This window comes from Bos grunniens, chromosome 13, assembly GCF_055505025.1.
Source record: "Bos grunniens cultivar Pamir isolate PY7600 chromosome 13, Bosgru_T2T1.0, whole genome shotgun sequence".
Lineage (NCBI taxonomy): Eukaryota > Metazoa > Chordata > Mammalia > Artiodactyla > Bovidae > Bos > Bos grunniens.
The window spans coordinates 56822147-56838071 of NC_141177.1; the positions used below are offsets into that span (position 1 = coordinate 56822147).

At 42.7% G+C, this 15925-nt stretch overlaps 1 protein-coding gene across 1 annotated transcript in view; it reads right to left on the minus strand.

Annotated features, from left to right (window-relative positions):
- GAD2 (glutamate decarboxylase 2) overlaps positions 1–15925 on the minus strand; it is a 65950-nt gene that overhangs the window by 5198 nt on the left and 44827 nt on the right. Inside the window, exons 12-15 of the mRNA XM_086331214.1 lie at positions 12990–13068; positions 9400–9549; positions 2232–2339; positions 1611–1700 (exon numbers count right to left, since the gene is read on the minus strand). Coding sequence (XP_086187340.1) covers positions 1611–1700; positions 2232–2339; positions 9400–9549; positions 12990–13068 — 427 coding nt within the window. The remainder of the gene's footprint in view (positions 1–1610; positions 1701–2231; positions 2340–9399; positions 9550–12989; positions 13069–15925) is intronic.

Below are 15925 nucleotides of genomic sequence, written 5' to 3' on the forward strand. Positions count from 1 at the left end.
ATTTTATATTCCTCGGTTCATAAGATGACTTGAAACATATTTCCTAATAGTGATGAAGAATCAGCTGAGGCAAAAAGCTGCACCCACAAGGATTTAACATTATGGAGTTGGATCACAGACAAGATTTCACCACATCTATGCCCGATGGATAATTACAGCCCTTGGTCCTCTATTGTGTATGAAATTAAGTTAAAATGCCTTGTGAGTGAGTGAAGTCGCTCAGTTGTGTCTGACTCTCTGACACCCCATGGACTATAGCCCACCAGGCTCCTCCATCCATGGAATTTTCTAGGCAAGAATACTGGAGTGGGTTGCCATTTCCTTCTCCAGGGGATCTAAATGCTTTAGTTCAGCACAAATGCATTTTTGTCACCAGTTTTGAGGACTCAGCTCCCAGGGCTCACCCAGGTGAATCTACAACTCTGACAAGACCTCCTTATTCCATATCCCTTGGATGTACTGCACATATTTTTATCCCTTCACATTGTCCTCAGTCTCACCATGTCACATTTGTTCTCTTTGCTTAGAATCCCTTCTCTTCCAGTTTGCATCCTACAAAGACTCCAAGGCTGCACAACAGTCCTACACCATGAGGAAGCCTTTCCTGACTTCCGTAGTCCACTAGCATATTTTCTCTAAGTTGTAAGTACATGATCCTTAGCCATAGAGTCTGTCTGTATTCTAATTCCTATCATCCCTTCTCTTATGTGAAAATAGACCTCATCTTTGTACCCAACTGTAAGCTCCTGGAAGGCAAGGATGAGGTCTCTCTATTCTTTTATCAGCACAGCACTGTTTGCACATGGAGGGCTCCCTGAGTCCTTATTGACCGTAAAGAGTGGCATAAGAGGAACAGCTCCCAGGATGAGGCATACATTTTAAATCATGTCCAACTATATCCAGGACCTGTACACATATTTTACCACTGGAGTTTGTAAATATAATATTGATCTTTTCAGTTCATGGCTGCAAATACGTAACCAGGGATGTAGATCTCGGGGAAGCTTTGGGCTTATGCCAGATCTTTATAGTCAGCAACTCAGTTCAATATGGGAACCATGCCCTCTATCACAGTTGTATTTGTCTTACATGAAGGATAGACTCAAAGGGAATGGAGTTATGAACATGTGACTTTTGAATATCAACACTTACATGACCACCGGTTTGCAATGAGGTTTTAATCCTCAAAATACTCAATGTGAACAATCAACATGGCTCCTCAAGAGGATCAGCAGCAGTTTTGTTTTCTACCCATTTCTGGGGCCTGGTGTCTCTTCCACATTTGTAATTGAGCACCAGTTTCTCTTGGCAGATCAGCAATTTCACCAGATTCCTGCTGAGTTGTGAAGCCAGAAAAGGTATGACCTAGTGCTTATTTTCAGCCCTCATAAACATGCTCTCAGAACACAGAAGCAGGTGAGTTGTTAAAAGTCTGGACAGACCAGTTCTGTGTTTCCTGGCTCTGCAGGAAGCCACAGAGGGCAGGGGACCTGTGACCATGGCTGAAGATAGATGTTCCCTAAAAACGTGCACATCTGTCAAGGATGATATGGACACAAAAGGCCCATTATACACGCTGAGGTCCAGATCAGAGGAGCGTGAGTCCTTACCTTGGAGAGGCGGCTCAGTCTCTCTTCATTGTTGTCCAGGACACGCAAGCTCGGAGGTACGTACCAGAAGCAGACATTGGTGTGCTGAGGCTATGAAGTGGAGAGTAAAATTCATGCTCAGCCCAAACAGGCAAGTTTGAAAATGTCAAGGATTTGAAAATTTGAAAATTCCAAATTTCAAATCTGTTCTGCAGCTTCTAGATACAATCCTACTTTTAAACCTCTAATCACCTTTGAACTGCCTGACTTTCACACCATTATACAGTATTTGTGTTTGTGAGAGAGAGACTTGGATTTATACTTCCATTCTAAATGGTTGCCCCCTCCCCACCGCTTCTCCTTTGTGATGGTCTCACTTACTTGGACAGTACATTCTTAACTTCAAAAAATATCACTGAGAAGAACTGGAATGGGGACTTCCCTGGTGGTCCAGTTCCTAAGACTTTGCGCTCCCAATGCAGGGGTTCCAGATTCAATCCCTGGTTAGGGGACTAGATCCCACATGCTGCAACTAAGGCCTGGTGCAGCCAAATAAATACATAAATAAAATATTTTTAAAAACTACAAAGAGTTAGAATGGACTAAACTGGGGGGGGGCACTGTAGAAATCAGAATATATACCTTTCCATCAAACACCATTTCATAACCTTCTCGGTTTTTGATGATATTGTATAAATACTCCGCCAGCTCCAAACACTTATCAATATGTGCTTCAAACCCGATGGTCCCCTATGCAAGAGAAGAATAGAGCTTAGCAGTCAAGCTGAGGAAGGTGGGCGAGCTCTCAGATGAGATGGGGGGATGCATCTCTCAGGACACTGGTGGTCTTTCGGGCCCTTGGGCCTCTGCTCTGAGCCAGCACTTTGCTTACATGAGACCATGTGTCTAGAAGCTTTTCTGACAATTATTCCTCCTTTCATGCTGTCCACATCAGATGCCCCTGTTCCCTTTCATGTTGTCACAGCTCTCCACGGCAGAATCCCTTTCTTTCAGAGCCTCTATTCCCCAGCCAATTATTTTGATTACTCGAGGGGAAATTTTACAACTGCCACTCAGAGGATTAATTATGGAAGTCATTAATGACAGGAGGCCTGGCTATTCTTTTCCTGCAGATAAAAAGCATCATCAGAGACCGCCCATCCCCCTCAGGATGTCTGCTGAGTCCCTGCCCATCAGGTGAATTTGCCATTTCCAGATCCCACTTTTGTTCACCAATGTACATTATACACCATTATAGAACAAATAGGGTAGGTGCTCAATGAATATGTGCTGGACAAAAGAATTACTGACTCTTGAGAGGCACACAGATGCTCTATTAGCCTGCCATTTTGCAAGCTTATTAGATTTACCCTTTGGGGATAAATGGGGCTTCCCTGGTGGCTCAGGTGGTAAAGAATCTGCCTGCAATGAGGGAGGCCCAGGTTTGATCCCAGAATCGGGAAGATCCCCGGAGAAGGGAATGGTTACCCACTTCAGTATTCTTGCCTGAAAAATTCCCTGGACAGAGGAGCCTGGTGGGCTACAGACCATGGGGTCTCAAAGAGTTGGACATGACTGAGAGACTAACACTTGGGGATAATGACTCCTATGTCTGTAATAGGTGAACATTATCACAGAGGTCTTTTACTTTGCAGCTGTTGGAAGCCCAGGATCTGGACTTGTGAAAAACAATACGACAGCCTTGGACTACAAGTATTTCACTGACAACGGGACACACGAGGGCAGCGGTCCCCAACATTTTTGGCACCAGGGAGTGGTTTCGTGGAAGACAATTTTCCACAGACCAGGGGTGGGGAGAAGGCTTCAGGATGATTCAGGCTCATTACATTCACTGTGCACTTGATTTCTATTATTATTACATCAGCTCCAGCTCAGATCATCAGGTATCAGATCCTGGAGGTTGGGGACCCCAACACCAGGGAATTACTCTTCACACGGCTTTACTCCGAACTCCACTGGTACGTGTGGAGTACTGCAGGAAAGCTTAGAGAAACAGCAAATGCTCGTCCCAGGAACTCTGAGAACAGACCTACCAGTGATTAATCCAACCTGGCGTCCAGAGGAAGTAATAATGGAGATAAGATAGGCCCACTTTCCTGTTAACACACAGTCTCATCATCTCATCTAAAAGGGGGATCTGGCAGAACGATGACTTGTAGCGTCTGAAATATTTTTAAGAGTAAGCTTCATTAAAGAGAGCTGATGGATTCAGAAATCCATTTGTTTAGGGACTGCCACCCTTGCTGACTGATTCCTGTGACTCCAAGTGTCCACCTGATGCCTGGACATCCAGGCCACCACCCATGCACTCAAAGAGTCTGTGGGTGCCAAAGATTTACCATTGGTTTGGACCAAGCTGGCAGTTTGCATCTACTTGGGATGAACGTTAAGTAAGAGGGAGGGGAGTTTACTGTTAGCCAAACTGGATCCTTGGGACCAGGCTAGCATTGGATTTCAACTTGCAGGGACCTGATCCAGGATCTGTTCAGGACCAGTATGACTCTGACCCTGTCCAGCCATATGGCCTTGGCTAACTTTTCTGGTCACATGGGAATGATGGTGGCTGTACTATTTCCCACATAGATATAGCGAGGTGAAATGAATGCTCTGAAAATGACTGTGATTGTACCGTAAAGGGAGTTGGGTTACCAAAGACAGGATGGGAGTTCTCTAGCCCTGCTAGTCTAGGAGTCCACTCTGGCTAAGCTCAGGAGTAATCCATCTGCCCCCTTGAGATGAAGGCTGAAGAGCTATCAGGGGACTCTGATGTGCCTATATAAGTCTGGGGCTCCTCCTTTCAAATTGGGTATTCATGAGATTAAGATCCATATTTTATTTTCAAAGTTTTGTAGGTTTTTAGGTGATTCTCTGAAATTCATTCTATTAATATCAAATGCTTGTTGAATCATTATAGACCACACAGCTCTTCCTGTGAGAATGATAAAGGCATCTATAAAGCCTTATCAGGCAATGCCTCTCCATGACCTGAATCACTGGGAAGGAAGCTGAAAGCTCAGATGACCACTTCTGCACATGCCCTTCAGCCCCTGCCTGACCATCTTCCTGGGATGTCCTTTCTCCCAGCTCTGCTGGTCGAGGTCTTATTTATTCTATCCATCCTGTTCACAATCAATCTCAAAGGCCAGTTCTTGATAAATTATTCTTGGCTCTCAAATGAGGACTGAGCTCTCCATTCTTTAACTCTTCAATCTGTGTCTGTGTTTCTTTTATAACTAGTTGTGTTCTATTTTTAAAAAAATGTTTATTGGAGTATGTGCTATATATGCTGTGCTTAGTCACTCAGTCACGTCCAACTTTGCAACCTCATGGACAGGCTCCTCTGTCCATGAGGATTCTGTAGGCAAGAATACTGGAGTGGGTTGCCATGCCCTCCTCCAGGGGATCTTCCCAACCCAGGGATCGAACCCAGGTCTCCCGCATTGCAGGCGGATTCTTTACCATCTGAGCCACCAGGGACGCCTTGATTGGAGTATAGTTGATTTATAATGCTAATTTCAGGTGTACAGCAAAGTGACTAAGCTGTGTGTTGTTGTTTAGTTGCTAAGTTGTGTCAGATTCTTTTGCGACCCCATGAACTGTAGTCCGCCAGGCTCCTCTGTTATTGGGATTTCCCAGGGCAGAATACTGGAATGGGTAGCCATTCCCTTCTCCAGGGGATCTTCCTGACTGAAAGATTGAATCCAGGTCTTCTGAAGTGCAGGCAGATTCTTCACCACAGAGTCATCAGTTATACATATACATATATCCACTCTCATTTTTTTTTTTTTAATTTTATTTTTAAAAAAAAAATCACATGCTCCCCATCCTGAACCCTCCTCATTTTTAAGATTCTTATCCACTCTCATTTTTAAGATTCTTTTCCTATATAGGCCATTACAGAGAACTGAGCACTGTGCTGTACAGTAGGTTCTTATTAGTTATCTATTTTATATATAACAGTATGTCAATCCCGATCTCCTAATTGGTGTTCTGTCTTTTATGATGGTCATTGGTGAATTTCTCTTTCCTGCCTGGAAACTGTAGCCCCTGATCTCATGCAGCAACAGATGCTCAGTAGCCACGTATGAAAAAAATTAATATTTTAGAGAGAAAGGGAACATTCACTCACTCAGTAAGGAGGGCTAGACATCCATTTCCCTTTAATAGTTTCTCCTGGTTTCTTTTATCCCTCAGCCATTTGCCAGTCCCACTGTTATCTACACTTTAATTATGGAGGTCAATCAGAAAACTATAAGAAAACCTGCCAATCTGCATAATCATATACAAGCATCAAGATTTATGGTAAAAAGTCAGCAGTTACATATTAAGCCATCACTGCAGGCCTATAAAAAGGGACTCCTTTTAATTTTTTTCTTTTTTTCTATCTACACAGAGTTTTAACCGAGGTAATCTGTCAAGATGAAAAATAATCAAGTTCTAGGATTCTCTAATAAAATAAAACAGACAAAAGGTTTACCCAATAAGAACAGAGTTGAGGACAGACACAGTGTCTTTGCCAGTGAAAAGCTTACAAATCATGTCACCATCCAGGATACTTTCTAGCATTCCACATCAGGAGGCTCAATTTTTTTTTTTTTTTTTTTTGGCATTAATTTGCTCCAATCAAGTTGTCTTGGATTTAATATGACAGTTGTCTTCAGTGCATTTAGCTCCATTTGTTATTAGCAGGTGAAAGAACAGGAATTTATACTTAGATTACTATTTTCCCATGGTTTATCTTACTAAGGAGAAAATGTGGATTCACTGGAACATTGTCTTCTCCAGGTGTATCGGATAACAGAGGGTTTGCAGATTAATGTCACATTCCTTCTCTTCCTCTTCATGACTGTTTTTGCAAATGCAAAACAGAATGACATGGTCAACTCTTCATGGTTCTTCTTAGGGAGAGTGACTTCTCCTGCCCTGGCTGGCATTATGACAGAGTTAGGCGTATCAGAGGGTGCTTACCCTTGATCTGAGTTGTAGGACTGAGATTATTACTTTAATAGCTATTATCATTTCATTTAAAAAAAATGCAACTTTAAGTTGAAAACCAAATGGATGTTTTTGTCATTTAGATGTCTAGATACTTAGGGCTTTGTGTAAGGAATTAAAAAATAGGTGTCCCTGTCCTCTAAGTAATTCAAATTCTCTTCTAAAGTTCTTTACTATAGTCTCTTTCTGTATTTTACACAGAAACAATATGTTGACTTTCATTAATTATAAATAGTTATCCATATGTCTTCATTTCTGTTCACATCTTACATATGAATGTTAGAAAATGAGTTATTCCTTTACACAAATATGATGTACAAGAACTAATGAAACTATTTTAAATTCTGGATGATGATAATAAACTAATTTTCAATGCAAAACACATGTGTTCATAAGTTACAAAGCCACTGTGACTTCTCTCTCTGTCTCTCTTTTTATCCCCTCCTCTGGTGCCGGTATCTCAGCCCTTTAGAAACTGGATCCTCTGCCTTTATTTCAAGCTTCACTGGTCCTGCTGTTGAGTTCACACCTGATGTCTTCCGTGTGATTTCTCTGAGAACCAGCCGGCTGCACCAAGCTGGCAGGGAGGCTTCCGATGGAAAAGAAGCAGTAGGATCCAGTGAACCATGTCAGATACATTTTTGTGTAAACATAGCTAATGATCATCATCTTAATAAAAACACCAGGGGAACAAGAGACAAAAAGAGGGACACTGAACAATATTTAGAGACCAAGCTTTCCTCAACTTCCTAGCTGATGTTTACCTCTGTCATTTTATCATTCCCACCAATCAAGGAAATGAAACGCCCGCTCATTTGAAAACAGCCTGAGAGTACACCAATGTACAATGTAAGTCTACATTCTTGATGGATTCATTATTGCCAAATGAAGGTGTCATTGCCAACAGAGTGAGTCTCAACTTGGGCAGTGGGGACCACATACCTGTCCTTGTCAGGCGCTCAACTTTCAAAAGAGGAAGGAGTCCCCTGCCCAGCTCAAGGGATTTGAGCCCACTCATCACACACCTTTATGGGACAATAAGTCACCCTGGGCCTCACTCCAGGTGGCTGTCTTGTACTTAGTGATACTTAAAGAAAACTCAATCAGGCCAAATAACATGATGGAGGTTTGCTGGAAGACCATGTAGTCCAGCCACCCCTGGAAGCCAGCTAAGAATTTTTGTGCATTAAGCAATACCATCTCTCTAGTTAAACTGCCTTTTTCCAGGATGGGTTTAAAGAAGATTCCATACAGTATTAAGTTGGTCAAAAAGTTAGTTTGAATTTTTCCATCAGATGTTATAGAAAAGCCTGAACTAACTTTTTGGCCAACCCAATAGATGTTGACTGTTTCACTCCTAAGTCCCCTCTTTTTCTTATTAGCCATCCACCTGTTTGAACTGTTTAAGTAAATTCAGTTTGCTTAAACACCAGCATACGGACTGGGTACTGTGGACCTGGTCCATAGCTCTTTCTATAGACCTGATCAAGGAGCCATTCTGTGATCTCATCCAGCTGACCAAGTCATTTGCTTGTTTCTGTGGGGCTGACCCTGTCACCTCTTTGTGTAGGATACTTAGAAATCTGAGAGCCAGATGTCCCTGGGGGTCCAGTGGTTAAGAATCCACCTGCCAATCCACAGGACACGGGTTCTATCCATGGTCGGGGAAGATCCCACATGCCTCAGGGCAACTGAGCCTGTGTGCAACGCGACTACTGAAGTCCGTGAGCCCTAGAGCCCATGCTCTGCAGCAAGAGAAGCCATCACAATGAGAAGGCTGTGCACTGCAACTAGAGAACAGTCCCTGCTCACTGCAACTAGAGAAGGCGCACGCACAGAAACAAAGACCCAGCACAGTCTAAATAAATATATAAAATAACTAAATATTAAAGGAAAGAAAGAAAGAAAGCTGAGAGTCAAATGTTTCCCAAACACACCAGACCTAGGTCTCACCAGCTTCCCTCTCATCTCTTTGTCATGTTTCCCTGACATACTCTTTTAACAGTTGGACTTTTCTAGCAGTTGGGTTTTTCCAGCATGTCCTCACTAGCTCTAGCCATTGCCTCCTGTGGGAGATAAATGAAACCAGGTGGAAAGTCACCAAGCTGTGACATTTAGGTTAGAAATCTGGTCAAAGTGAAAAATAAAATCTTTGACCTTCCCAGCCTGCTTACATTTAACCACACAAGTGTGCTCTTGGAAGCTATAATTAGGTCCAGCCAGTAGTGCACAACATTAGTTACAGAGTCCCATGTCTGAGAGCGGGGTGATCATCCACAGTTAAATTTTGAGGTAAATAGAGAAACCAAACTAATGGAGGTCACTAGGAAGTTCCAGGGTTTTGGAAAAAAGCTTTAAAACTAGAGGTTACTCTGTGAAATGACAAAAACAAGCCATCATGCCAATTTTTTCCTTTTCTTTTTTGTTCTCCAAACAAAAAGTCTACATTTAACCTACCCAAATGATCAATCACTGGGTAAAAACCAAGAGCTGGGACAAGAACAGCAGTGAAACACCTCTCAGGAATCCAGGGAATCTGCTGTATAAAGCAACATGGATTGGTTTTTTAGATAAATGAGCATTAGAAGCAATTTGGCTTAAACAAAAAACAAACACACAACAGATTTCTTATATTTCTGCCCACGTAGAAGGCAGACTAGATCTAGGATTCAGGAAACTTAGTCTTGAGGAAATAATTTTCAATTTGGAAGTCAATTTTTGCCATGTCCTCACAAGGGTCACCAGATACAGGGTCTGTTTTTAGCTGCCATTCAGCCGGTTCTGGGGTGCTCACCTTTGCCCTCCACATTAGCCAGAGCTTAAAAACATCGACGTGGCGTCCGCACTGCAAGGCCTTGTCTCCAGTGTCGTAGGACAGGTCGTAGTGTTTATCTTGTTGGAAGAGGTAGGAGGCATGCATCTGGTTGCAGCTCTGCATCAATCCCTAGAAGAGAAGAGAAAAGCTAGGAAACCCTGTGCTTAGTCGCTCAGTCATGTCTGACTCTTTGTGACCCCACGAACTGTAGCCAGCCAGACACCTCTGTCCATTGGGATTCTCCAGGCAAGAATACTGGAGTGGGATGCCATTTCCTCCTCCAAGGGATCTTCCTGACCCAGGTCTCCTGCACTGCAGGCAGATTTTTTACCATCTGAGTCACCAGGGAAGCCCTTAGGAAACTCTCCACTGATTTTATGTGTTCTATTGGGTTTACATTGTGATGGAAATTATTAAGAAAAATATATAAGAAAGAGGAGCTGAATATCCTGGAGAAAGAAAACAGTAAGAATTAAATGAGAAAAAAAGTGAGACAAGTATCTGAGAGGGATAGACTGTTGTGATAGGTCAGTTCTATGGGAAAAAGTGGCTTAGGGTCAGCTATTACCAGAGGTTAACATCAGGGCATATTTATACTTTTACTCTCCTTTTTAAGAGAAGGCATTTATCTTTTTTTTTTTCAATTCGTTGATTATTTCTGCTTAAGCTTCACAATACCCTTTATCGTGGCTGGTTATTAATAATTCCCATTTCACAGATGAGATTGAACGTCAAAAACTTTATGTAAGCCACTCTGTAGCTTTTACCTAGAAATGGAGCTGTTGGTATGTAAATCCAGCTCAGGTGAATTTCAGTGAGAAGGCATTTTTTTTTTTTAATCACAATCAGAGTATAATGTTCACTGGGAGGATGTCTTGATGTTCTGGTTTTGCTTAATCAAACTATTTTGAAAACTTTTTGGTTTTATAAAATATCATTAGTGTGATTCTCCTACTGTTTCACTCATATTGAGTTCAAGTACTTTACCATTTAGCTGTAAGGGTTTGAGTTCTTTATGGAAATCACAGTTTTTAGGACAATTCATTGTGGTGGTGGTGGTTTAGTTGTTAAGTCGTATCCAACTCTTTGCAACCCCATGGACTGTAGCCTGTCAGGCTCCTCTGTCCATGGGATTTCCCAGGCAAGAATACTGGAGTGTGTTCCCATTTCCTCTTTCAGGGGATCTTCCTGACCCAGGGGTGGAACTCCCACCACCTGCTTGGCAGGAGGATTTTTTATCACTGAGTCACCTGGGAAACCCAGTACAATTCACTGCTATTACCTTAAGATGCTAAAATCTAAAAAATAAAGACATCGGTACTCTGAGGTCTTCAAAACAGTGACTCTTTCAGATGGCATGCTCCTCTCTCAAGAGGGATAGAGTTTGGGCACTGTGTTTTCATGCTCACTTGCTTATGGTAGTTACAGTGGAAAGTTTCATTGTCAATGACCATTAATTTACCCTGGCACCACAAGCTAACTATGGAAAATGGGTGGCAAAGTGATTGAACTATTTCAAAGACCAGTGAATGAATCATGCTCTCTGACTAAAACAGCATCGTCAGCCTCCTTACCACATTGCAATTTGTCACGAACCACAGGAAGTCTTTGACGCTTTGGTTATCTACAGTGTAATTGTAATTTTACAGAAGCTTTGACATTGACTTTTCCATTTGTGACTCATGACAAGAGAAGAAAAGACTAAACTGTGATCACTTGGTTGAAGTTAGAAGTGAGAGCCCCTTCTGAAAGTTCTCCAAACTAAAATGAAAATGCAGCTAAAATTTGGTCTAGATCCTGAAAGACCAGACTAGTTCCCCAGATGGTAATAACAGATTTGGGCTCAGTCTTGTAGTCTGGACATCATATTTGGTGGAATTCATTAAGTTATTTGTTTGAGAGTGGGAGAAATTCAATACAATGTAATTATATTAGAGCAGTAGAATGACATTGAATTGGACTCGAAAACCAATAAGACTAAAAATTGCAATAGGTGAATCTATTTTGTTTCATGGTCACAGACACTTGGCACCATTTTTCCCCCAGCCATGCAAGCTCATGGCTAGGTGCCTTCAATCCTAAGGGAGACCACCCAGGGAGTGTGGAATGATGGATAGACCAGCCCAGCTTCTACTGGGATAGGAAAAGCAACTCAGAGCATGTGACCTCTAAAAGGTAAGACAGCACCAGTCTCCTTGTACAAAAGGACAAGTAGAAGTCAGATAAAAAGGTGAGATCATATCCTGATTCTGAGCCATTATATTCCAAACTATTTAAAATACATGAATAGCTTCTGGCTGTAAAAGAGCTGCTGTCAAAAAATTCCCCTGATCAAATAAACTTCAGAAACCGTCATAAATATCATTTTTTTCAGATATTTATAAAATATATCAGCAATAAAAGGTTCAGATACTCCCTGAAATTATGAAACTTGTTTTCAACTCTTTAAGCTAATATATTCCAAGTTTTTTTTTAAACCAAGAACTCTCCTTTTTTTTTTTTTTAAACAAATCAGAGAATATCATCTGATAGCATGGTATTATTCCTTGGACCTCTATAAAAGAAATGTTATGAACTCTCGGATTTCAAAGGGATCCTAGAGCTGTTCATCTTTTTTGGTCATGCCACAAGGCAATTTCTTGGAACCCTAGTTCCAAGAAATTGAAACCTTGCCCCTTGCAGTGGAAGCGTGGAGTCCTAACCCTGGACCTCCAGATCAGTTCCTATTCCTGCCCCTTCTATCTTTCCATCCTCTTTCTAACAAGCGCTTGTCCAATCTCCACTCAGTCAGCTCCCCTGATGATGAATTTATTCCTACATAAGTCATTCATTACCTGTTGGGCAGCTTAATTTTTAGAAAAGCATTCCTTTTATTGACCCCAAGTCAGACTTCAAATCGTGGTTATTGTGATTCTGTCATCAAAGCCGTACCATCCAATGTGACTAACCCAGCTCCCTGAAGCCTTAAATAAAAAGCAAATCTCTCCAACCTGAGTCATTTATGTTGTGAAGGCTGCTTTCCTCTCAGCCCTTTAAGTTAAACTCTTTTTAGATTAGATTAAACATCTTTAGTTCTTTCAACTACCTCTGTTCATGTTGATTAATGTTCCTCACTATTGGAGGTCTTGCTTGATGGGGTCTCCTATACGATTAGATGCTAACCTGAGCAAACCACTCCAAGTGTGATTTAACCAGAGGCCAGTGGGGGACTGCCACCTTCCTCACCCTGAAACTCCATTTCTTTCAATCCCATGACTAATTTTTGAATGGTATTTCTCTCTTGACCCACTGTTGACCCTGCAGCAGAGTACAACCTAATGTCCTATGACTTTTTCACAAGCACAATAATTCAGCCACACATGGAACATGACTGTCTTGTCTAGTCAGGATATAACCGTCTTATAGTTGGACATAAGAGCAGGGCCTTACAGCTATCCTCATTCACAATTTCCCCTACTGTGGATGTGGCTCACTGTTCCATTCTGTAAAATGATCTTAATTTTGTCACTACACACATTACTGTATCCAATCCCAACTGCAGATGTGGCCACGAGTGAGGAAAGACATACCTCTTCTCTAACCAGGAGAGCAGAGCACTGCAAAGGAACGCCCATCATCTTATGTGGATTCCAGGTCACAGAGTTGGCCCTAAAGGAAACAAATCAGGTGAAGACGGTGGCACCCATGACAGGCTCAGACGACCCCTTGTGAGGGCTCAGGTTTTTTGGCACTGTTTCTCAGACGCCAGCATGACGCTAACTTACAAAACAAGAGGGGGACCCTTCAAAATCTAAAACCTTTCCTTTGTCTACAAAGAGAGCAGGTGAAGGCTGGTATCTCTCTTCAGCTCCATGGTGGTCTGAGAGCTCTGATGACTGGGACCAGCCTGTCCAGGGTCCCTCCTTTGGCCACCACAGAGCAGGGCACCAGGGGGTCCCTCATGTGCCTTCAGTGTTCCCGCCTCTGACCCAACTGTAACGCCCTGGAGCTCAGAGCAATGGCTCATTTTGCTGCTGAATTTTGTTCTTTTCCCAATCTAGTTCCTCCTTCTTTCCACTCGATTGATGACTAAATGTTTCAAATGTGTTCTTTTACAATAGCTAGCTCATATCCTGCTTCCATCTCTTCTCTCATCCACAGATATCCTTTTGGACTGCAGGGAAGATACACTGTGGCTCCCATGGCAGCTTTCAGCCTATTTGTTCCAACACCCTTGGTAAGCAGGATACTCTCTCACCAGTCACAGCGATGCTCAGCTCAGGGGGTTATGTTGTTTGAAACTCCTAAACCACAATCCTGATTCAGAGTCCTTTAATAATAAAAACTGCTATTATTATTTTAATCTGGATATATTGTCTTACCTGATACTTGGTTTCCATTTCATCCTCCACCGGGTATCATAGTTATTTTCTAGTTCTGCTTACAGATCTCTCCTCTTCCTTTTGCCTCCAAAATTCCAAACTGTGGGGTATGGCTCATGGTGTCCCCACACTAGATCCCAGGCTGGAGTCCTGTCAGTTTCCTGAACCACTTTTCATCACACCAAAGTCTGTTTAGTTCTCAGAAAATTCTATTCTCATGATCTTGGGTCTCCTGGTGCTATTTCCTCTTCCTGGAATGTCACCTCCTATGGCTTTAGTTAGTTACATCCTATTGATACTTAATCTTTTAAGGCCAATCAAGTATCATCTCTGCCAAGTTTTGCAGCTTCTTTCAACTTCTCTCCTTCTCACTCACCGTGTTGCTCAACCCTCTTCCTCCTCCAGTTCCCGGGAGAGCAGCAGCTCACTTCCCATGAGTCTCTGCGCCTGTCTCTGAGAGACCGAGGCATCCTCGAGGAGGAGACTCGGGAACGTGACCTTGGCGCCAACAGACTCATAGGAGGAAGGAGAGAAGCAGGACAATACGCAGAGGCTCCTCCACAGGGTTGAGCAGTACTGGCCCTCCTCCGGCTGAGTGACAGACGGGGCTCACCCCACCCCCAGCACTCAAGGTGTGAGGACCTTGGGAAGAAATGAGATGCCAGGAAAGATCCCATTCCTCTAGTTGATGAATGGCGGTCAGCAGCTGGCCAGTCAGGAAACATTTACTGGCCTGGGGATCTTATCTGAATCGATGAATAGTCTGGCTCATTGTCTGGTCTTTCTTTAGCTTTGACACTGGCTGTCAGGTATATTGGAAGTGAGGAAAGAAGCCAAGCTAGTTCATGGCCCGATGGGATGGCTCTGTCCCCTGGACAGAGGACTGAAAGACTTCGTGAATAATAAAGAAACGGGTATCGAAAAGCTCCTTCCAGGACAACAGCTCTTTGCTCTTTAGAATGAAACTGGAGTCAAGAAACCTGGGCTCTGAGCAGTAGGAAAATTTTGGTTAAGGGAGGGGAGCTCAGGAGCCAGACAGTCTGAGTTTGCATCCAGGTTCTATCACTTGCTAGCTGTGTGACCTTGAGCAGGTTACTTAACCTCTCTGTGCCTAGACTCCCTTGTCTACAAAAGGAGAATAATAGGAAATTGTTTGGGACCTCCTTGTGGTCCAGTGGTTAAGAATTCACCTTGCAATGCAGGGGATGTCAGTTCAATCTCTGGTCGGAGAAGTAAGATCCCACATGCCATGGAGCAACTAAGTCTATGCGCTGCGACCACTGAGCCTGCGTGCAACTAGAGAGCCTGAGCTCTGCAACAAAAGACCCGGTGTGCCACATGCAAATACGACTCAACGCAGTCTAATAACTAAATGTTAAAAGATAATAAATCACTTGGGTAAAGTGCTTATAACCGTATCCAACACAATAAACAGTAAATAAGCCTGGCTCTTGCTACTAAGTTCAACTCTATCATTTGGAGCTTTGTGACCCTGGGCATATGTACACAGCCATCCGGTATTTCTATACTATTCTATAGCTGGATGCCCAATACTGACAAAATGCAGCTTTATCAGTAATGACACCAAGTGGAGAAGAAAATAGCTGTTTTCCACGTTTCTGAATGAGGGTGTTTACTTCTACACAGCGGCCCATTTGTCTTTTTAGACTAGAAGCTGTCAAGCCCCCCACTGACTGGTCCCTGAATTCTCTCAGAGGGGCTGCCTCATAAAAATGCAAAAAGATGCAGTGATTCAACGACACGGCGTTAGTTCACGTGAGAAATGTTGGCAGTTTGTGAAAAGCAGCCTCAAGTTCATTTCAAAGTGTTTTGCCTTGAGATGTTATTTCTCTGTGACTTTCAGTAAGTTTATAGAGAGCTGAGCCCCCTAGGGCTGTTGGGAGACATTTCTCAGTGCCTGCCTGTGCACACCAAGCTCAGAAGATCCCAAACGAACTAGCCGCCTCCTCATCCTTCCAGATCTCTTCTCTCTCTTTTATTCTGGACCTCAATTCTTTGCACCCCTTTTCCTCCCAAGCATTTAGCTCTCAAACCTTAGTGGTGTGGTTTCATTCTCTTTCTTTCCTCTCCTATATCACTCTTTGCAGTTTTTTTTTTTTTAAGTTCTGTATAAAGTGCTTTAT